This window comes from Ascaphus truei, chromosome 21 (genome assembly GCF_040206685.1).
Source record: "Ascaphus truei isolate aAscTru1 chromosome 21, aAscTru1.hap1, whole genome shotgun sequence".
Lineage (NCBI taxonomy): Eukaryota > Metazoa > Chordata > Amphibia > Anura > Ascaphidae > Ascaphus > Ascaphus truei.
Window position 1 is genome coordinate 4,300,051 of NC_134503.1, and position 22,817 is coordinate 4,322,867.

General features: G+C 47.6%; 1 protein-coding gene and 4 non-coding genes across 11 annotated transcripts; all 5 read left to right on the forward strand.

Annotated features, from left to right (window-relative positions):
• The first annotated feature begins 3,975 nt into the window (after positions 1 to 3,975).
• On the forward strand, positions 3,976 to 4,089 carry TRNAR-UCU (transfer RNA arginine (anticodon UCU)). Its single transcript has 2 exons — positions 3,976 to 4,024; positions 4,054 to 4,089. It is a non-coding gene; the product is annotated as a tRNA-Arg (tRNA).
• A 1,610-nt stretch (positions 4,090 to 5,699) lies between these two features.
• LOC142471987 (golgin subfamily A member 2-like) lies at positions 5,700 to 22,541 on the forward strand. 7 transcript variants are annotated; one of them, XM_075578573.1, is made up of 8 exons: positions 5,700 to 6,047; positions 14,546 to 14,601; positions 15,836 to 15,905; positions 16,187 to 16,245; positions 16,335 to 16,476; positions 16,978 to 17,067; positions 17,250 to 17,357; positions 22,306 to 22,541. In XM_075578573.1, exons 3-8 carry the CDS (start codon positions 15,867 to 15,869, stop codon positions 22,345 to 22,347), a joined length of 480 nt encoding a protein of 159 aa, XP_075434688.1. In that variant the 5' UTR covers positions 5,700 to 6,047; positions 14,546 to 14,601; positions 15,836 to 15,866; the 3' UTR covers positions 22,348 to 22,541. The 7 variants fall into 7 exon arrangements, with proteins under 7 accessions (XP_075434688.1, XP_075434690.1, XP_075434687.1 ...); XM_075578575.1 differs by having other exon boundaries at positions 14,546 to 14,582; XM_075578572.1 differs by lacking the exon at positions 5,700 to 6,047 and adding an exon at positions 12,855 to 13,096 and having other exon boundaries at positions 14,546 to 14,609.
• TRNAR-UCU (transfer RNA arginine (anticodon UCU)) lies at positions 8,377 to 8,466 on the forward strand. The gene is given in 2 exon segments: positions 8,377 to 8,413; positions 8,431 to 8,466. It is a non-coding gene; the product is annotated as a tRNA-Arg (tRNA).
• On the forward strand, positions 11,456 to 11,544 carry TRNAR-UCU (transfer RNA arginine (anticodon UCU)). The gene is given in 2 exon segments: positions 11,456 to 11,492; positions 11,509 to 11,544. It is a non-coding gene; the product is annotated as a tRNA-Arg (tRNA).
• TRNAR-UCU (transfer RNA arginine (anticodon UCU)) lies at positions 18,015 to 18,104 on the forward strand. The gene is given in 2 exon segments: positions 18,015 to 18,051; positions 18,069 to 18,104. It is a non-coding gene; the product is annotated as a tRNA-Arg (tRNA).
• Positions 22,542 to 22,817: the final 276 nt, after the last annotated feature.

Below are 22,817 nucleotides of genomic sequence, written 5' to 3' on the forward strand. Positions count from 1 at the left end.
AGATGAAGAGGTAGGGGTGGTATGGAGATGGAGTGGGAGGGGGGTGATGGATATGAAGGGGGGGTGGTCAGGGTGATGGAGATTGAAGGGGGGCTGGTGGTGATGGAGATAAGGGGGCTGTGGTGATGGAGATAAGTGGGGGCTGGTGAGATGAAGGGGGGTGGAGATGAAGGGGGGTGTGGAGATGAAGGGCGGGGGTGGGATGAAGGGGTGGAGATGAAGGGGGGGGTGGAGATGAAGGGGGGGTGGTGGAGATGAAGGGGGGGGTGGTGGAGATGAAGGGGGGGTGTGGAGATGAAGGGGGGTGGTGGAGATGAAGGGGGGGTGGTGGAGATGAAGGGGGGGTGTGGAGATGAAGGGGGGTGGGGTGGTGGAGATGAAGGGGGGGTGGTGGAGATGAAGGGGGGGTGGTGGAGATGAAGGGGGGGTGGTGGAGATGAAGGGGGGTGGTGGAGATGAAGGGGGGGTGGTGGAGATGAAGGGGGGGGTGGAGATGAAGGGGGGGTGGAGATGAAGGGGGGGTGGAGATGAAGGGGGGGTGGAGATGAAGGGGGGTGGTGAGATGAAGGGGGGGCTGGAGATGAAGGGGGGTGGTGGAGATGAAGGGGGGTGGTGGAGATGAAGGGGGGGCTGGAGATGAAGGGGGGGTGGTGGAGATGAAGGGGGGGTGGTGGAGATGAAGGGGGGTGGGTGGAGATGAAGGGGGGGTGGTGGAGATGAAGGGGGGGTGGTGGAGATGAAGGGGGGTGGTGGAGATGTAGGGGGGGTGGAGGATGAAGGGGGGGTGGAGATGATGGGGGGTGGAGATGAAGGGGGGGTGGAGATGAAGGGGGGGGTGGTGGTGATGAAGGGGGGGGTGGTGGAGATGAGGGGGGGGTGGTGGAGATGAAGGGGGGGGTGGAGATGAAGGGGGGGTGGAGATGAAGGGGGGGTGGAGATGAAGGGGGGAGGGGTAGATGAGGGGGGGGGTGGAGATGAAGGGGGGTGGGTGATGGAGATGAAAGGGGGGGGTGATGGAGTTGAAGGGGGGGTGATGGAGATGAGGGGGGGGTGGATGGAGATGACTGGGGGGTGTTGGAGATGATGGGGGGTGTGGATGACTGGGGGGTGGTGGTGATGAAGGGGGGGGTGATGGATGGGGGGGTGATGGAGATGGAAGGGGGGGTGATGGAGATGAGGGGGGGTGATGGAGATGAGGGGGGGGGTGATGGAGATGACTGGGGGTGATGGAGATGACTGGGGGGTGATGGAGGATGATGGGGGGTGATGGAGATGACTGGGGGGTGATGGAGATGCCTGGGGGGTGATGGAGATGAGGGGTGGGTATCACGGTGTCCCCATAGTGATGACAGGAGCTGTCACTCACACACAGACTCACCTCCGGTCACAGAGCAGCTGTTAATTCGGTTTCACCCCTCCAGCCTCCTGCAGACTGATCTCTCCTCCCCCGACCTCCGGCTCTCCCCCCCCCCTTCCCCCACTGCCCGGTATGAGGCTCCTTCCGGGTGCGCCCTGTCATGCGGCGTTACTAAGCCCCGCCTCCTTCAGGGCCACCAGGCGCATGCTGGGAGTTGTGGTCCTATGAATGACATGCTGGGAGTTGTAGTCCTGAGCGTGACGTTATACTGTAGAGAATAGCATTCTGGGAGTTGTAGTCCTTAGCAGGGTATGTAGTCCTGCACATTGCATGCTGGGAGTTGTTGTCCTTAGCAGTCCTGCGCATTGCATGCTGGGAGTTGTAGTCCGCATGGTATGTAGTCCTTCTCATTGCATGCTGGGAGTTGTAGTTCTCTGCATGTATATTGATTTTATCTTGTTCAGGCTCAGTGGTTGTATTATTAATGATCAGATTGCATGGCTGATCGCATTCCTAAACTAGATATTAATCAGGGTAATAATTTGTATATATGATGTCCGTCTGATTTCCCCGCAGAGATGCTGCTCTCGCTGACATTGTTCTCTGTGGCGCAATGGATAGCGCATTGGACTTCCAGTGATGGCCTTGAAGGCATTCAAAGGTTGTGGGTTCAAGTATCACCAGAGTTGTTGCAAAGATCTAAGTGTAAATGGGCTGTAATGTACTCCCCTATAGATGTATCCCTGGTACGAGACTGTTCATAATATACAGCAATTCTGCTCAGGCCGCTTAACCTCAGAACAGAAACGTGAGGCTCTGTTACACAATGGATAGCTCGTTGGACATTGCATGTAGGTTGTTCAAGTAAGGCCTCGTCCAGGTAGGGAACGTGCGCGCTGGCGCCGTGCTTTTCCTGGCCGGCAAGGTGCGCACACGTCTGGGGGCGCATGACGCGCTTGCGAGCAGCAAAATCAATTTTGCTTGCTCGGCAAGCGGCTGAGCGCCAGGCAGGCGCGCCCGCCCGCTCGCACAGGCCACGTGCATTGTCGCAACGTGTCCAGCGTGAGCGCGCGCGCCCGCTCAGCACCACCCTGGACGAGGCCTAACTCTTTACTGCTTGTTAGAGTGTTAGGCTGAGTCCCCGCTGGCGCTGAGCACGCTCATGCTTGGAGGGCGCTCCAAGCATGAGCGCTGGGTGTCCTGCATTTAAGCACGCGTGTGCGCGGGGGGCACTGCGTGTAGTTGAGCGTGCTGGAAAGTTACATTTTTTTGTTCACCTGAGCGCGGGTGAGCGTGAGCGGGATTTACATATATCTATATATGTAATTAACCGCCGTAAGCACCGCCCGCTCAGCGCTAGCGGGGATGCAGCTTTATTATGACTTTCCATATCTACTCAAGCTCTGTGTATCAATGGTCCATGTCTGGTGACCCAATCTGTTTTGATTAATCTGTCATATTTATAGTATTATATCAAGCTATAATCTAGCATATATCATTTGTGATACAGGAAGTTTAAGCGCAAACCCAAATCCAATATTAAAGTGATAAATGTGAAAAAAATATTAAAGTGATAATTGTGAAAAAAATATAAAAATTTTTTTAAAGTAATAAATGTGAAAAAGTATAAACGTATATGTATACAAATCAATATCACCAAGAAGAGATGCTGCTGGCGTGAGGAATTTTGTAATCCCTCAAGAGAACATCATAGAAAGCACAGAAAGCGCAAGAACTCCTCTCAAACGTGGTAAATTGTCGATCAATTAGGAATCTTGTAAGATGCTGATGGTAATCTCAATTTCCCGTATGCAAAAGAGAAAAGAAAAATATAGTGCAACACAATTTATTACAAACACAATTCTAGAGCACAGAGCTCGTTACACTCACACGCTCACGAATAAAAACAGGCAGATTGACCACTCTGGGTCCTGTCGTGTTGGATGCCGTAAGGAGGCCCCTGTAACGCGCACCCGCGAGATTGGCGGCGCGTTCAGCCGATTCCCCGGTCTGCAGCTCACTGCAGGCAGAGAGACCAGGGGGGGAGGGGCGTGGCGGGGGGGGGGTGACGGGGGGCGGCCATGACGTCACCCGGCAGGTTCGCCCTCATTGGCTGAACCGCCGGGGGGCGTGCCTAATCGCTCGACGCGAGTCCTGCTCTCAATTCTATTGAGAGCAGGAGCAACTCTCGCCCGAGCGCTGCGGCCCCCCCTCGCAGCGGGCCGGGCGCCATTGAGGGGAGGGCTCTCGTCCGTGCAGCGTCCGCCACAGCGGGCGCTGCAGTAGGCAGCGGGGGCAAGGCCTTATGCTGGATCGTAGGCAAGCCCGCGGGTCCTCCAAAGCGCTCACTTCCGCGATTAGGCTGGCGTGTGACATCACAAGCCCTCTCTGCCAATCGGTGTCTGCAGCTGTAACTGTAGCCGAATCTCCTTGGACTCAGCAGCGGCGGAGGGGATACGTGCAGGCAGACGGAGGGCACCCAGGCCTCACAGGATTTCGACAGGTATACCTCGTGGACTATTACCACTCTTGAATCCTGTGGACCTGTTGGTGTAAATTGCCTGTCGAGATCCTGTGATCCCACACCACCCACACCACTTCCACCAATCTTGCTGTGTGGCTCTGTGGCGCAATGGAAGGCGCAATGGATAGCGCATTGGACTTCTAGTTAGTTTTGAACGTGATGGTTTGAAGGCATTCAAAGGTTGTGGGTTCGAGTCCCACCAGAGTCGTTTGTTTTGTATCTCACTCAGATGTCGGACTTTATGTGGAACATATTGATCACTGATTGTCATTATTAATCTATCATTAATGTAGACCAGAGCATTGCATGTGCTTTGAACTTCAAACTAACTGGCGGAGGGTATTTAAAAGTTGTGATTTTGAGTCCCACCAGTGTCTCCTTTTACTGCTTGTTAGACTTTTATTCTGACTTATTTATTTTATTTATGAAATGTTTTAGCAGGAAGTAATACATCGGGGGTTACCTCTCGTTTTCCCGGCTGTATCCCTGGCAGGCAGTGCACTGCTTGTGAGGTGCATGTAGGAAAAAAGGATACGACGGTGGCTGGATCAAATGCAGTAAAAAAATAACTTCTTTATTGAGGAACATGAACAAACAGGGTTCACATGACGCTGTGGACGTACTCTGACGCGTTTCGTGCTTCCCGCCCTTTGTCAAAGAGTGAATTACCTCTAACACAGTGCCAGTAAAAATAGGGAGTCCTCCGCCGTAAGCCCCGCCCATTCCAGGACGTCGCGGAAGTAACAGCCAATGGAAGCCTCGTAGGGGTGGATACAATATCACGGCGAGGAATCCCATCAAATCAAAGGCACCGCAGATATATTAAAAACAGGTGAAAGTTACTAACGATAAGACAGCCTGCAGTGTTATTTAATGCATCAAGGCTGTCTATATAGGTAACTTAAGTAAATAAAGTTATACCCAAGTGCAGCTCATAATATAACATTATAACATAATAAATATGAAAAAAAAGAAGAAAAATACTAAGTAAGCCTGTAACAAAAAATATATTTATATGAAGAAATAATAAAAACAGCAAAAGTATGTGTATGACATAAAATAATAACAAGTAAATAAGTAAACCTAAAAAGGAAAACACTCCAAATATACAAACCGTCTATACGTCCCATGTAACACTAAGCAAACAATTAATATGCCAAGTGATGCATATATAAAAAAAAACAAGAAGTATACACTCTTCTCACAAAAGCGAAGAGAGTGAAAACAACCTGTGTAGACCTCCATGTACCGATCATAATATACATATCACAACATAACCAGATATTTAAATCAATGATATAATCATACATGGAGGTTACTGGAGAGAGGGAAAGAAAGTGGGGGGAGGGAGGGGGGGAAGAGAGGGGGGAGTTTTCAAGTACGTCCTGGGCACAGAGTTATGATGACAATATATGGTTATGTGGCCTGGGTTCCACGATTGGCCCCTTAGCTCCGCTGCCGCTCGGGAGAAGGGGGGTCGCTGTGGGGGCTGCCGGAGTGGCGAGCGCATCGCCGGAGCTCCGACGGGAGCTAATGATCAAGGCGCCGCCATCTTGCCTTTGCCCACGCATGCGCAGTATCTTCCCCTGGTGCGGCGGCCATTACAAGGTTCGGGCATGCGCAGGGAGCATTGTGGCGGCCATTAGAGATAGCGCACGCTGCGCCAATGTTAAGGGGGTTCCGCGGGGACTACAGCTCCCAGAAGGCCACAGGGCTGGGAGTCAGGTGGCCAGGCCTGGCCAATGAAGTGACAGGATTCTTCTGTGAGGCAGTTGATACATTTGAAACTCTGAGGGTTGCTGGCAGTTGGAGCAGGGACGCAGTTAGGGGAGGTTGTACAGGTGCCGGGGTCAGTGACCCTCTGCACTAGGCCAGAGATCCCCTAGGCCCCAGATAGGCCCCAACTCATCCTACGCTTGTGGCTGCTGTAGGGAAGGCCCTTCAGTTAGGGATCCTGCCCCTTTAGTGGTTAGCCAGCTTAGGGCCACAGTGGTTTCATTTGAACTATCGCTGCAGCAGTCTGGGACCAGACTGCCAGAGAGTAAGCGAACCTCATTGTGGAAGTCACTCCACAGAGAGACATCCCACCTAGCGGAGGATATCGTTGGATCGGCGGATCCCCTGCTTCTCATTGTTAGCGCGCCCGGGTGTGGACACACTCAGCAGGTACCGTTTGCCAAACGTACACCAACACTGGTAGAATAAGGCGCTGATCACGCCTAGAGGGGTGGGCATCTTTTGGGGACACTTATTGGGTGAAGTGACCAGGGGACACCTCTGGTACTGGGAATATGGTGTTAGGATACACGGTGGTGGGACAACGCCCTGCGCGGGAGTTATAGCTGTAACCATTAGTATTGCTATTGCCTGTATGTGGTTTATGGTTATTGCTCACAGTAAAATGTTATTATTGTTATTCTTATAACCTGTGGACTGTTATTAATAGTTCCTGCTCGGGGTTATCCCATCCAATTGGGTTCCCGTGCAGGTGGAGGCACTGCCACTAAGTATATTTGTTACCCCAGGCTCCCAGTAGCGGAGGCTCAGATCCCTGTGAGCTGACAGGTACCGCCCGCACTAGCAGACCCTTCACATTAGAGGGAAAAAGGGCTACAGTTACATTAAGTGAACATGGTTATACATTCAATTTACAGACATTTCATGCACACTTAGAGACAATATATGATTATCGGTCTATGTAACAGTTACAGACAAGATAAAAATGTGAGACAGCTCAAATCTAGACATTACTTAAACTGTAGGCGGTTTTAAGAGTCTCCGGTAGACTGTTCCAGTTGTGGGGTGCACGGTAAGAGAAGGAGGAGCGGACGGATACTTTTCTGAAGCCAGGGTCACGTTTGGTATGAATGGCTCCCGATAGCATTAACACAGTTCCCTTTTAAATCACTCCAAGTCCTGTAATATTTCCTCCACTTTATTGGGAAAAGGCAGCAGGATACAGATACTTGTGGATGGTGTGTAGTGGTGATTATTAGTTAAGAACCGGTAAAAAGAGATGGCCTCACCAAGGGGGATAAACAGAGAAGGGGTTCTTTTTACTCACTGTCTCCAGGGTGGAAAAGGAAGTGAGGTGCAGTGTGGGTAAAGGAATAGTCTAGGGGCAGACCATGTCTGAACAAACAGGAGGGGGGGCAGACTAGCCCATACTGAGAAGCTCAGAGGTTGCTGTAGCAACTCACTGGCTGCCTGCTCACAGGCAGAAAGGGCAACATATTGATACATCACACAGGCACAGTGTGTGTGTGGAACCAATGCCTGCAGCTGAACTTAAGGAGCTGACAAGCAGAAGGGGGGTCGGGCAGGAATGTGATTCTTGTTCCATGACAGATACTTTGCTGAACCTTGGGACTTGAACAGTCTTTTGTAGTCAGATCTCAGATGATAAGTGCTGCGTGTGGTAGGGGCGAGGAGCTTGTTCAGGTAGCTGGGTAGCTTGCCCAGAAAGTATTTGAAGGCAAGACAGGTGAGATGAACTTTGCGCCTAGACTCAAGTGATGACCAATCTAGTTCTTTGAGCATTTCGCAGTGATGTGTGTTGTAAGTACATTGTAGTACAAAGTGGCATATTGAGTTGTAGAGGGTGTCTAGTTTGCTGAGGTGTGTTTGGGGTGCCGAGCCGTATACTATGTCCCCATAGTCGATAATTGGCATTAGCATCTGCGATACACTCCAGCAGACTTAGGGAGGATTTACTTCCTGTAAAGTACACCTAGTTTGGCATAAGTTTTGGATGTCAGAGTATCAATGTGCAACCCGAATGTTAAATGGGAGTCAAACCATATGTCCAGATATTTATAACTAGTGACGTGCTAGAATGGTGTTAGAGTTGGTTCTGATCTGTTGCTCATTCATTGGAAGCTTTAGAGATTTAGCCTGAGTCCCGACTACCATTGCTACAGTTTTGTCTGTTTAAAAACAGTTTATTTTGGGAAATTCAGTATTGAAGTCTTTAAAAATTCGATTGAAGTGTGTATCCAAGGTTAGTGAGGCATAGCTGTGTGCATATAAGATTGTGTCATCTGCATACTTTTAAGAGGGTAGTTACCATGGAGTGATTTGGGTATAAGCCAGAATGGAGCTGGCTAAAGCAATTTGTCTTGGTAGAGTAATCGCGTCATTGGGAATGGACACATTTTTCCATGAGTTCAGATAGTTGAAAAAATTGGTATAGTACAGGGGTGCACAAACTGGGAGATTTTTTTGGGGGGCGCGTCGCTTACAGAGGCTGCGCTCTTCCCCCAACCATTTCATTAATGTCTGTAACTTCCCTTAACTTGACTCAGGCGGCTTCGGGCAACGCGTCTCCGTGGCAACGCGGCGTAATTTGATGCTTGAGACAAGGTAAGGGGGTGCGTGGGCAGTGGGGGAGAGCAGGCAGGGGGCGCAGGGCAAAAAGTTTGTGCACGCCTGGTCTTGTATACTGTATATCATTTGTGTCTGTTTTTCCCCTCATTTTCCTCCACCCTTTCCATGTGGCTCTGTGGCGCAATGGATAGCGCATTGGACTTCTAGTGGTGGGGTTGAAGGCATTCAAAGGTTGTGGGTTCGAGTCCCACCAGAGTCGTTTGTTTTGTATCTCACTCAGATGTCGGACTTTAAGTGGAACATATTGATCAAAACACTGATTTCGATGATCAATCTATCATTGATGGGGTACTGAGCATTGCGCGTTGGGAGATAGTCTTGCTCATGACATGGGGACCTGACCATTGCATGTGCATACGACTTCAAAACACTGTGTGTATTCAAAGGTTGTGGGTTTGAGTCCCACCAGGGTCTACTGAAGTTGTGCATTAATGGTCCATGTCCGATGAGCCAAAATGATAACGGCCCCATGTTAATTATGATTATAAATTGCTTGTCTGTTCACACTGTAAAATATTGTTTATACTTTTGGTGTGGTTCTCTGCACGTGTATTGATTTTGTCGTGTTCAGACTGTGCTGGGTTTATTATCAATCATCAGATTGCCTGACTGATCAGACCCGAGCAAGATATTGATCAGGGTAATAAATCCTAACATGTTTTTTTCCCAGGGCTCTCACTTTTTCTGTATATTACTTGGGTGTGCACCCCCTATGTGTGGTAATTTCTATAGATACACATTTTTTATTTATATTAGGTTGTGATAACCCCCAGGAATTCTGTTCAGGAGAGAAGTTGTAGTCCTGAGCATGACATGTTATTTGGTTCTGAGCATTGTATGCTGGGAGTTGTAGTCCTGAGCATGACATGTTATTTGGTTCTGAGCTTTGCATGTTGGGAGTTGTAGTCCTGAGTATGACATGTTATTTGGTTCTGAGCTTTGCATGTTGGGAGTTGTAGTCCTGAGTATGACATGTTATTTGGTTCTGAGCTTTGCATGTTGGGAGTTGTAGTCCTGAGTATGACATGTTATTTGGTTCTGAGCTTTGCATGTTGGGAGTTGTAGTCCTGAGCATGACATGTTATTTATTTGGTACTGAAGATTGCATGCTGGGAGTTATAGTCCTGAACATGACATGTTATTTATTTGGTACTGAAGATTGCATGCTGGGAGGTGTGGTTCTTTGCACGTGTATTAATTTCATCTTGTTCCGCCTCTGGGCTGGGTGTATTATCAGGGATCGGATTGTCTGACTGATCAGATTCCTGAGCCAGATATTGACCAGGGTAATACATTCTAAGCAGAGCCATCATATATCATTGTGTCTGTTTCTCCCCCAGAGTTGCCAATACTCCTGAGATTTTACTCTGTGGCGCAATGGATAGCACTTTTATCCAACGGTTGTGAGTTCAAATACCACCAGAGTTGACCTTTGTTGGTTTAGTTTGTATCTTACACTGATATGGGACTTTATGTGGAGCATGTTGATGAAAACACTGATTGTCATAATTAATCTATCATATTTATAGTCAGTGTTCGACAAACCTATACATTTGCTCGCCCCGGACGAGTGGATTTAACATCGTGGCGAGCTCCTATTGGCCCAAGCAGCACACGTTTGGTACTAGGTGGCGAGTAGATTTTTTGGTGATTTGTTGACCACTGTTTATAGTGTTATATTATGTATGAGTATTTCTGCTGCCATCGGGGTCAGAGTAGGTTGCAGGACGCCTCTAATACAGGCATACCCCGCATTAACGTATGCAGTGGGTCCAGAGCATGTATGTAAAGCAAAAATGTACTTAAAGTGAAGCAATAGCTTTTCCCCACTTATCGAAGCTTTGGTGCAGGTAGGGAGCCGGTATTGCTGTTCAGGGCGTGCTGACAGGCGCATGCGCGAGCTGCCATTTGCCTATTGGGCGAGTGGAATCAGCGCATCACACAACTACGGCGGTCTGTATGGCAGAATAAGTGTCCGTACTCGCGAAGCGAGCGTACAGACACAGGGGTATGGTGCTATTGAAAATATGCCCTTACTCGCGAGTGTACTTAAAGTGAGTGTCCTTAAACCGGGGTATGCCTGTAGTCTGTTTAAACTGACTGTTTGTTAATGATTGGATATTGGGCCATATTTGTGAAGCCGTGCTAGTGCATTAGCGTGAAACGCGTTGGTGCGTTAGCGTGAAACGCGTAGGTGCGTTTTCACCCTGTGATCAGGGTTGCCACCTTCTACTGAAGGCCAACCCGGAGAAAATGTTTTTTAAATCAATTCCCTTAGTGCGGTGTGGTGCGGCGGCTCCCGGCATCCTGCTGCAACTCCCCCTCCAACTACAGTGAACATGGCTGCGTGGCGCGTTGCCATGACAACGGGACGCTACGTGACGTCATGACGCTACACGGCGTCACGCTGCCATGGCAAAGGGATGCTGCGTAGCGTCCCGTTGTCATGGCAACGCGGCATCATGTGACACCGCGCAGCCATGTTCGCTGCAGTTGGAGGTGGGAGTTGCAGGAGAATACCGGAGATGCCCCCACCCGGAGATTGACGGGCTAAACCCGTAGCCTGGAGGTAAGTGCCCGAGTCTCCGGAGGTCTAACCCTGAGAAGTGGAAAACCTGCCTGTGATCCACGTGATTCATTAAACTCCTTTCTATTAGAGCCACCTCGTGATCCTTCCTATTTTTTTCGGCAGGATAGTCCTCTATTCTTCTACCACCATTGGAATGGGCTGTGCGATGCCTTATTACATCTTGACGATTACCGATTAGTAAATATTGGCCTTAATGTTTGATCAGACTATGGGGATAATTAAGTATACTCTGAAGACTCCCATTTAATTGAATGTTTTTTTTTAAGATCATAATGAGCAAAATAGCATCAGGATCAAGTAACTTGGGTATTGATGATTAATGCCGGTTGAGTGGATCACAGAGTAAAGTTTTAAAACACAGATAGTATTTTTTTTTAAAATTGCCATTTACTAAAGTTTTGCAATAATTGTACGCCATTTTTAGTCAAGGCAATTCTTTCTCTGCGTAACATGTTAATTAAAGCAATCAGAGGTTATCTTTATTTGTAAGCTTCCAACTATAATGCAAACATATCCTAGGGAAGCTGCAAAAGAACTGCAGCAAGGTCTCCAGGAAATGAGCCTGAAATACCCAGTATGTGTTCCTGCTTAATCAGCTGGCTCTGTGGCGCAATGGATAGCGCATTGGACTTCTAGTGATTGATTGAAGGCATTCAAAGGTTGTGGGTTCGAGTCCCACCAGAGTCGCATTTTGCTAACATATATATCCTGTTGCTTCACTAGAGGCGCCACCACGTGGCGACTTCAATTACTTTTACAGTAACTTCCTCTGCCGGCGATCGATAAATCCCCAGATAAAAGTGGTGATTTTTGCTTGTCATGGCACTTTTGCTATCCCAGCCCCAGCCACTGGATCTCGGTTGTGATCTTGTAGATCTCTTTTCTGCAACCCGATACAGTCTCTGGCACCTTGATCCCTTGGGAGGTCTCAGAGGCTCCCACTGTAACGCAGTGCAGAACCATTATTTTTTTTTGCAGGTCCCAAGGGGTTAATTCCAAAGAAACGCAAAGTATTGTTATAATTATAGTTTGACTCATTGTTAGTAATCCCTGTGACGTAACAGAACCCAGGTCCCCGCTCTGTATAAATTACACGAACTCTGCTGCCTCCTGGTGGGGGCTCAAGGAAACGCATGTTTGGAAATAACTATGAGAATTATGAAAACAAATATGAGTGTAATTTGGGGACAATCTTGCGAATAATCGTTTTTTTAAGTAGTAAGTACTGTGGTAAAATTCCCATCTAATCATTGGTCATACTAGGTGCTTGACCACATGCAATATTCAGGAATTGAATAGAGAGAAGCAGTGCTGTTTTAAGAGAGAATCCAATGCAACTCACATGATTCAATCCATGGCATTTTGTGGAAATAAAAATAATTATTAGAAAACATATTTTATTTACATCATCCCACAGCTCAGTCCTGCAGGAAATGTCTGTGTGTTTCTTTTTAAGCAGAATGACCTACAAGGAATTCTATTTTCAACAAGAGACGCAGTGACACTTTTCATACTGAATTCTTTTATTGAGTACTAGCTGAGACCCGGCGTTGCCCGGGAGTCACACTGTCCCCCCCCCCCCACACACACTGCCCCCCCCCCACACACACTGTCCCCCATCCCCCACACACTGTCCCCCCCCTCACACACACACACACACACTGTCCCCCCCCTCCCCCACACACACACTGCCCCCCCTCCCCCACACACACACTGTCCCCCCTCCCCCAGACACACACTGTCCCCCCCCACACATACACTGTCCGTCCCCCCACACACACACTGTCCCCCCCTCCCCCCACACACACTGTCCCTCCCCCACACACACACTGTCCCTCCCCCACACACACACTGTCCCTCCCCGTGACTCGTGCTCCCCCCCCCCCGGCGCCCGCTTGGTCCCCCGTGACTCGCGCTCTCCCCCCCCCCCGACGCCCGCTTGGTCCCCCGTGACTCGCGCTCCCCCCCCCCCCCTTTGCCGCTCTCAGACTGCGGGCTCTCATTATTTTAGTTGCATGCTTTCCCTGCTCAGAAACCAAACAGTGCCTGTGTAACTGCTACATTATTGTTACATGTCCCTTCTCCACACAGCCTGTAGCTGGTTGCCCTGGCAACCTACCAATCCTCCTAGCTGAGATTGGGTTAACCCCCCCCCTGTCTCTACTGACAGTAGTTTGGTCCTGAGACTGTTCCTGTCTCCCAGGAGTCCCACACTTCCCTTTCTACACTAGCAGCCTGAGTGAGTACACCTTCTATCTACTCCCTTGCAAGGCAATCTGTTTTGACCTTCCCCCCATACCAAAGCACCTTCACCTAGAGAAGTACTCTCTCACCATACTATCATCTACTACAAGTACCTTTGATTTCTGTGACTTCCCCAATAATGTTAAGAAAATACATAAAAGGACTTTGTGTGCTTTCAAAAGGGGACGAGTTCAGCTATCTGGCCTCATTCATATCCTACATATGACCCTGTGGTTCCAGAATAGGAAGGGAGAGAAATACGTGGGAAGGGGGGGGGGGGAGAGGGGGCTCGTGAATTGTGAAATGGGGGGCAGCTCGCAATACCGCCGACACGGGGGGGCTGCTTAAAATGTTTGTCCCGGGCCCCACGATTTCTGTTGGCGGCCTTGCGCGCATGCACACTTTTTAATCCCTTTGGAACCGGAAAGCCCTGAAATTCATAACACCGCCACATGTGGCAGCACCCCCTCCCCCCCCCCCAATATGGGACAGGTTAAATAATAATCAGAGGTGCTGCTTCAATTCTCAGTCTACCAACTCCATCCAAAACTCTGCGTACAGATCTTTGGTGGTGACTCCTCTGAGCTCTGCTGTAAAGGCAAAGAAATGAGGGTTTGTATAAGATAACTAGCGATGTCAGTGAGATATTAAAGCAGCAATCCCTCTCCAGAAGCCTATTTGAGTTTAACTCAGATAATCTTCCCCCCTTGAGCACGTCCTGCTCTTATTTTTAAATAGGTTTTTCTAGTATTAAAAATAAAGATTTTCTTACTCTGAGATTGCTTTATGGGAAGCCTTAGGCTGCGTCCATAGTTTTGCAGTCAGCGCTCCTCCGCGCTCACGCTGATGCTCGTCTGCGCAATCAGGAGCGATTGCATGAACTAGCACGCGAGCCAGCGTGTGCGATCGGGAGGCGGGGCACTGACGTCACTGGGCCAATAGCCTGTGAGGCGCCAACGGCACGGCGCCGACATCACGGCTCTGATTGGGGGTTTTCAGCCGACGGCGCGCTCAGAAACAGGTTCTGCTGTCGGCTGAAAATCCCTGCGCCTCAGCACGCCTGCGGGTGCTCGCGGGAGCCCCCGCTCAAGACATCCTCATTGAGGATGACGGGGCTCATCGCGGAGCGTCCGCACGGCTCAGCGCTGACTGTCCTTCTATGGACGCGGCCTTAGGCTGCATTGGGTTCTGGGGAGACTTTTACTGTAACCTCCCTCACCTTTAATATTTCATGGAGCATTGAGATTTAAAATATAAAAACAGCGCTGGAGATCACGAGTAGACCCCCCACCCCACCCCCACCCCCTCCTCTGGGCTGTGAGGAACCAAAACATCTAAAAGCAAATAGATGAATCAGGAATTGGGATGGTATATCACAAGAATGAAGAAATTGACATGTTTGTTTGTTACTTGTTACTGTTTATTAATGTTGATTTTGTTCCAGACGATCTCCACAATACAATTCAGGCGATCCTGAGAAAGTGAGGAGTCCCAGAGAATGTATGAATGTAAGGCAGATGGGGCGTTTCTGCTGGTCAGCCTCCATCGATGGGAAGAAGAGGGGAGTTGCTATTGTAATCAGGAAAGGGTTGCACTATAGTGTCGATATGTTATAGTGGCTGTTACGTTGGCAGGGAAGAGGGTTATGGCCAATATATATGCCCCGAACAACCTTGACGCAAGTTTCTTTTCTGAAATACTGATGAAAATAACTATATTGAACCAAACTACAGCCCAGGTTCCTCTCATCGTGGGAGGGGACTTTAATCTGGTTTTTGATGAAAAAACGGACAGAAAGAATTACAAAAATGAGAACAGAATCAGATACCAGAAAACCAGTCCTGAAATATTTTAGTCACACGCTCAGCACCAGATATATGGAGGCATCTGCATCCCACACGTCCTTTTCTAGGATAGACCTTTTGTTGATCTCCATCAATTTAGTAAGTCAGGTCAGCAGAGCGGAAATAGGAATCCTAACAATCTCAGACTGTGCCCCTGTATTGTATTGTATGTCTTTATATATATAGCGCCAAAAGTGTACTCAGCGCTTCACAAAGAATACAGTACAGGGAATTATAATAATACAATAAGTGCAGCAAAATCAGACAATATGAAAGGAAATCCCTGCCCCGAAGAGCTTACAATCTAAGAGGTTTACCGGCAAACTTACAGAGACGGTAGGTGAGGGAGTAAGTGCTGTAGATGTCAGTGCTTGGTCACAAATATATACATATTACATACATATATATAGCACATGGAAATATTACGGTGTGCTCATTTGCATGTCTTAGACAGGTCTGCAACCCCACCACTTATTATTTGAAATGCTTCAAATGAACAGCGTTGGAAAGGACGAGAAGACCGATATATGGACGCGACGGCCCCATTTTGGGACCTCTGGCTCTCTTAAACACCATCCTACGTCACTTATGACTTAACATGCTCGTGTTGTGGGGAACCTCTCATTGTGACGTCACGCCGCCACCTCCCTGAAAGCAGGAGACTGCTTAGACAGGACAGCATGGGGTGTGAAGCCAGCAAGGAGTGGAGACCCTTCTCCAGAATAGAATCCCCCAACACGGACTTGCGTGGCATTGGGCATGAAGTCAGGAGACACACCACCAGGTCGGTTATTACTAACAGACAGGACCCGCACGGCACCATCACAGTGAGGGAGGGGTGTCAGTGTTTCCTCGGCCTGCGTTGAGAATGACATTGATCTTTCTAATAGGATGGAATAAAGAACTTATCTCCGAGGGCAGATGGAGATTTTCCAGCCGCTGTGGCAGCAAACATACAACGTAAGTCCTTTTTGCAGACAGCGGGGAAAGACTTTGCTACTAATAACAAACAGCATAGAGAGCAGGGAAACCTATTCTGGGAAACAGCCAAAGCGGTATTAAGATGGAATATTATAAGCTATGTGAGTTTCAATAAAAAGAAAGCAAATGAAGCAATATTAGCAGCTGCAACGACACTCACAAAGGCCTTTCAAACATTTAAAACATACCCCTCAAAAGGGAATAAAGATACATTTCTGCTAGCAAAGAGAGCATGAAACCTTCTTTATATTTGTTTTTAGCTCCACAAAGAGCTGGAGAAAGATCGTGACCACCTTCGACTGGAATCCTTCAAAAACAGGTAGGTCCTGACCTTCCCTGCAGGATCGTTTCTGCGGCCTGCGACGGGACCGCCGGGATGAGTGACCGCTTCCTCTTTCCACTGCCCAGTAAAAACAGCGATGAGCTGAAGCAGCAGAACTCTGAGCTGTCGGCGAAGCTGAACGTGATGCTCTCTGAGAATGCCACCATGAGGCTGGAGGTGGCAGATCTGCACAAGAAGCTGGAGATGGCAGGACTCATGATCCAGCAGGTGTGGGCTGATACCAGAGGGGTCACCCTCAGGGCAGGCGGGCGAGGTGGCAGGAAAGGAGGGTCACTAGATGTTTGTATTACAGTACATGAAAAGCGGAAAGTATATACGTACAACTGTACAATATGTTCACTGCGGGTGCTCTCGTAGTAAAACCATCATCCATATCACAGTCCATGACTGTTCTTTACAGCCCATTTCCCAGTGCATTGCTAGTGCAGGGGCGGCCAACTCCAGTCCGCAGAGGCCACCAACGGGCCTGGTTTTTAGGATATCTCAGCTTCAGCACAGGTGGTGCAGTCTTTAAGTGAGCCACTGATTGAGCCACATGTGCTGAAGCAGGGATACCCTGAAGACCTGCAGTTGGCCACCCCCTGAGATGGCGGGTTAATGCTCTGAAGGTGAACATCATTTAATTCTGCAATCTTCTGTTCCCCCACTACAGAGACCAGTACATGCAATCTCTCCATCTTATGTTTTCTGTGCTGTGTTCTTTTAAAGTTCTCTAATCAGACGGGTGCTCCAGATGCCAACCAGCAGCTCCGCATGGCACTGGAAGAGCGAGACCAGCTGGGAGCCCAGCTCACACAGGTACTTTGGGATATTAACCCTTCTGGCGCCTGGAAGGCTTCTGGCTTTAAATCGGGAAGGTGGGTTAGGAAGGCATGTCTTAGATTGTTACTTTGTATTGTCTCTTTTTTTGTAAAGCTGTGGGGCATGCATACACACACTTTCACAAGCTCTGGTTTTTTTTTTTCTCCTCCCCTGGTCAGGTGTCCGAATCTCTCCAACACCTGAGGGCCGAGCGGGACCAGTACGTAGAGAAACTGAAGGAGGAGGGGTCTGTTTGGCAGGAAAGGGTCCAGCAACTCCTTGAGCAGGTGAGTGGATCTGCTGAGGGTAGGGGGTGAACCCCAAACTGTATTCTCCTATTTCATTCGTGCTTATCGCTTCTTCCCACACATGTTCAGTTTCTCATCCATCCATCTCTGCCTCCGTATCCTCGGCCCGAGCGGCCAGTAGTGCAGTTTAGGGCTGCACATGGTCTTAACATCACCGATCATCAGGTCTTGATTCCTTTCTCACTTCCTCAACACCATGCCTCCACTGGTAGCAGTCTGATGGGACCACGGAATACCACAATGGTTTTATTTTTATTCACAAACCTAAAAGTCTTTTATTTTTTCATTTTATTTGTTTATTTAAGGAGACCGAGTCATTGTAAGTGACGGCTCACTTTTAGTTGACTCCTAAATTCAGCGAAAACGTTTTGGAAATTGCGATTTAATTACTTATTCAGATATATCAGATAATATTCAGATCCTCCAGCCGGAGCTGAATCGCTTTATTTTAAACTCTGGGGACAGCTGCTTCCCAAAATATTTATATTCCCCCCCACACCCCACAAGGTAAGGGGTAGGCGTGAGCAGTGGGGGAGAGCAGGCAGGGGGCGCAGGGCAAAAAGTTTGTGCACCTGATGTTATGCATATATCATTTGTGTCTGTTTTTTCCCTTAGTTTCCTCCACCCTTTCCATGTGGCTCTGTGGCGCAATGGATAGCGCATTGGACTTCTAGTGGTGGGGTTGAAGGCATTCAAAGGTTGTGGGTTCGAGTCCCACCAGAGTCGTTTGTTTTGTATCTCACTCAGATGTTGGACTTTAAGTGGAACATATTGATCAAAACACTGATTTCAACGATCAATCTATCATTGATGGGGTACTGAGCATTGCGCGCTGAGTCTTGCTCAGGACATGTTATGGGGACCTGACCATTGCATGTGCATAGGACTTCAAAAGGCTGAGTGTATTCAAAGGTTGTGGGTTTGAGTCCCACCAGGGTCACATTTTTCTGCTTGTTAAAAAACTTTTATTTTGACTTTCCATATCTATTGAAGTTGTGCATTAATGGTCCGTGTCCGATGAGCCAAAATGATAACGGCCCCATGTTAATAATGATTATAAATTGCTTGTCTGTTCACACTGTAAAATATTGTTTATACTCTTTAGGAGGTGTGGTTCTCTGCACGTGTATTGATTTCGTCGTCGCCCCCCCCCCCCAGGGCTCTCACTTTTTCTGTATATGACTGTATATTACTTGGGTGTGTAGTTACTTGCACGCCCTATGTGTGGTAATTTGTATAGGTACGCATTTTTATTTATATTAGGTTGTGATAACTCCCCAGGAATTCTGTTCAGGAGAGAAGTTGTAGTCCTGAGTATGACATGTTATTTGGTTCTGAGCATTGTATGCTGGGAGTTGTAGTCCTGAGTATGACATGTTATTTGGTCCTGAGCATTGTATGCTGGGAGTTGTAGTCCTGAACATGACATGTTATTTATTTGGTACTGAAGATTGCATGCTGGGAGGTGTGGTTCTTTGCACGTGTATTGATTTCATCTTGTTCCGCCTCTGGGCTGGGTGTATTATCAGGGATCGGATTGTCTGACTGATCAGATTCCTGAGCCAGATATTGACCAGGGTAATACATTCTAAGCAGAGCCATCATATATCATTGTGTCTGTTTCTCCCCCAGAGCTGCCAATACTCCTGATATTTTACTCTGTGGCGCAATGGATAGCACTTTTATCCAACGGTTGTGAGTTCAAATACCACCAGAGTTGACCTTTGTTGGTTTAGTTTGTATCTTACACTGGTATGGGACTTTATGTGGAGCATGTTGATGAGAATGTGGAGCATATTGATGATTGTCATAATCTATCATATTTATTAGTGTGAAGCTGGTGCGCCTGGTTCAATTCCTGGTGTCGGCTCCTTGTGACCTTGGGCAAGTCACTTTATCTCCCTGTGCCTCAGGCACCAAAAACATAGATTGTAAGCTCCACGGGACAGGGACATGTGCCTGCAAAATGTCTCTGTAAAGCGCTACGTAAAACTAGCAGCGCTATGCAGGAAGCAAGCCAGAGAAACGCGTAGAATTCTGTCCGCATCTTGTTCAAGCTGTGCAGAGGAGTCTAAGGTACGGTATTGGCCCGCCCCCACCAGTCCTGCCTAGAGACAAGTTGTCACCGGAAGTAACGGAGGATTCTGGGAAGGAGTCGCACGCCGGAGATTGAAACGCCATGGACGAGATCCTCAACATTCGTACAACGTTCATTTCTTGTGTACAAAATAGAGTACCCTTCATATACTACTTTGAGAAGACCGCCATTGAGATCCTTTTATCCTGCTCCAGTTAGAGAGAGAGAGAATGTGTCTCTAACATGCTTTATATTTAAAGAAGAATATGTGAGTGGATTATTATCACCTTTTTAAAATAATACACTTCACTATATTGGTCATACTATGGTCTTTTAATTTTTATTTTTCATATATGCTGTGAACAATCTGTGCTCCCCTCACCTGGAAGAAAGAAAATATATCATTGTGTCTGTTTGTCCCCCAGAGCTGCCAATACTCCTGATATTTTACTCTGTGGCGCAATGGATAGCACTTTTATCCAACGGTTGTGGGTTAAAGTACCACCAGGTTGGTGACAGATCATGAGGTGGGCGAGAGGTACCGTGCTAATGACCTAGGGGGATGTGACCGGTCATCGGACTGAAGGGGTAGAAAGGGTGATGGGCCTAAAAACGAGTGGTTAGCGGTGACCAAGAATATTAGATGGGGAGAGAAGCGGAGATGGAACGTGAGAAGAATAAGGGTGAGCGGTGATGGGCTGAGGTGATATTCGGTCATTGGATTTGGAGTAGGTGGATTGGGGGAGGGAAAATGATGGGTGTTAAGGTTTTGGGTAGACAAAGGTGAGCTGACTGTCAGGAAGGGGGGAAAAACAGGTGATAGGCCAGGCTGTGCGGGAGGGAGAGGTAAAGTGACCAGATGGAAGGCGAGAGGTAACAAAGGGTTAGAATATTGGCGCAGTGACAGGTGAGAAAGTAGGGGGTGGGGGCGGCTATTAGATGGGGTGCTGGGAGAGGTGCCAGGTTGGGAACATTGGGGGGGGGAGGGAGGGTTGTGTTTGCTTTCATTCAGCCCTGATTGTGAAGAGCCAATCAGCCTATTGTGTATTGCAGAACACTGCATTTCTGTACATCTTAGGCCATGATTATACCAAGAGCCTCAGTGCAGCCGCGCTCTCCTGCGGCTTCATAACTAGCGACGCTGCAGCGCTACATGCGCTCACGCACGAGGTTTAGCAAGCGACTGCAGGGGGGACACGCTCAGGTGTCAATTCCTCTACCACAACGCCTGCCTTTCCAACCCCCATCCAATGAATTCTTCCATTGAAGATTTGGCCATAATAGGGATTATTTTATTAACAATTAATCAATGTCATTTAATTAATTACTTTATTGTTATTTTTTAATAATTAAGCCAGTCACTAATTATCTATGCTCTTCAATGTGTACGGTGTGTTCTTCGAGGTAAATGTGGCTTTCCAATAAAGGAAAACTGTATTGTGTGTGAAATCCTGAGGTAAATGTTTTCTAGGATTTTCATTGGTTAGATTTTGGAGGAACATGATTGGTGCACTGAACTTCACTTTGATTGGACGGCGGCGTCATGTGACATGGCTGTCGCTGCCTGAAAACAAACCTGCCTGTCTCCTCACTGTGTCCTGCTTTGCAGCAGCGAGCGGGGACAGCTGCATTTGGTATAAGCAGTTTACATGTCTGTGTAACACTTGTTTTTGTGCCGCACGGTGTCTCTACAGGAGACTCAACGGGCGATTTCTGGTATAATCACGGCCTACACATTCCCACAGAAAACTGGCTCCCATCAGCCATGCAACACAGAAGCCAAAAGAGAAACCGTTGCGATCCACGTCACAATTTGGACAAGGCACACATCACAGATTATTAACAGAGGGGAAAAAACACAAGAGAAATCATATACTGTGAATAAATACAACACAAAATCACATGCACAATTCTGAGCAGCTGGGTGTTTACAAAAGCGACCACAGTAAGCTGCCTATTTGTCATGGGATACTACAGGAACATTAGTTGTTAAACATCACTGAGAGAAGTATATAATTAGAGATACATTCCATAATGGAGTTTTTTTTAGGAAATTGATATGTCTACATACATATAATATGGATATGAATTGCAAGAGAAAACATTTTCAAATATTGTTGAGATTTTCTGTTATCAATACCCTCTAAAACACAGTAGTTTATGTATAATTAGGGAAGCAATGTTATTAGCATATAGACCGGTTCATAACGGTTTATCGCAGACTAAGCATAAAATGAATGTAATTATGTTGAGTAAAAAAAGGGGTAATTATCTATGAGGTACATGGTCGTTAAGGATTCTATCCAGAAATATAATAGCTTACAGAGGATACAGTATTTGTCATGTTGGTGGCCAGCTAGAGAAAGGAGTTAAGGTCAATTTTATGACGCAATGGACTTAATGTTTTCAGTGTATATATCCAGGTTTCTGTTGGGATATTTTCTTAATATAGTCTCCCCCCCTCCAGTTTTTTTTTTAAAAACTAATTCAATACCACAGCAAAATAAATCTCTGGGGTTACACTGACGCAGATTTTTATGACTAGAGACACTGTCTCTAATCCCGTCTCTGTATTGCACACGTGCTCGGCCATTCTTACTTTGAATGACCTTTTCGTGCGTCCAATATATTGGATCCCGCATCCACACACTATAAGGTACACAACACCTATACTATTACAAGATATGCTATCTTCGATCTCGTATTTTTCTCCGGTTACAGTCAACACAAACTCTCTAATCTGACTGGGCTGTGTTGGGCTGCACTGACGTGCCTTACAGGATGCACACGTGGTGACGAAACCTTGGTTTCCCTTCTCTAACCGTGTTTTTTTTCTCTTTTTTTTTTTAGACAACTGAGCACCAGCTGCTGTCTGAAATTTCTGGCCCTTGAATAGATCACATTCGGTCTATTTGATAGGATCGGATTTAAGACGCTGTCCCCTTCCAGAATGTGCCAATGTCTCCTCAAGATTTTCTCAATTTGTTTCGACTCGCTACTGTATCGCGTGATAAAGGGAATAAAGGAATCTGAGTTATTCACCCCTTGTTGTTCATTTTTCTCCTTATAAACGAGCATATCTGATATTGCTGTTTGATTTATTCTTTGAAGAGCCTTATCAACTGTATATTATAGACCAAGAAAAACCGTCTGGCGACTCCAGGTATACACACCTGGCTAATAGCCTGCGTTATAATTAGTAAGTGGAGCAATGGAAACAAGCCTGATGGAGGTATGGGGTTAGTAGCTGTGTGCAGTCCCGGTCCCAATGTGAGGTGACCGGCTGCAGTTGCACAGGTATACGGGTGGAGTGAATACTCACAATGACCCGTCCCCTCTTCTCCTGGCTGGATGTTCCCCTC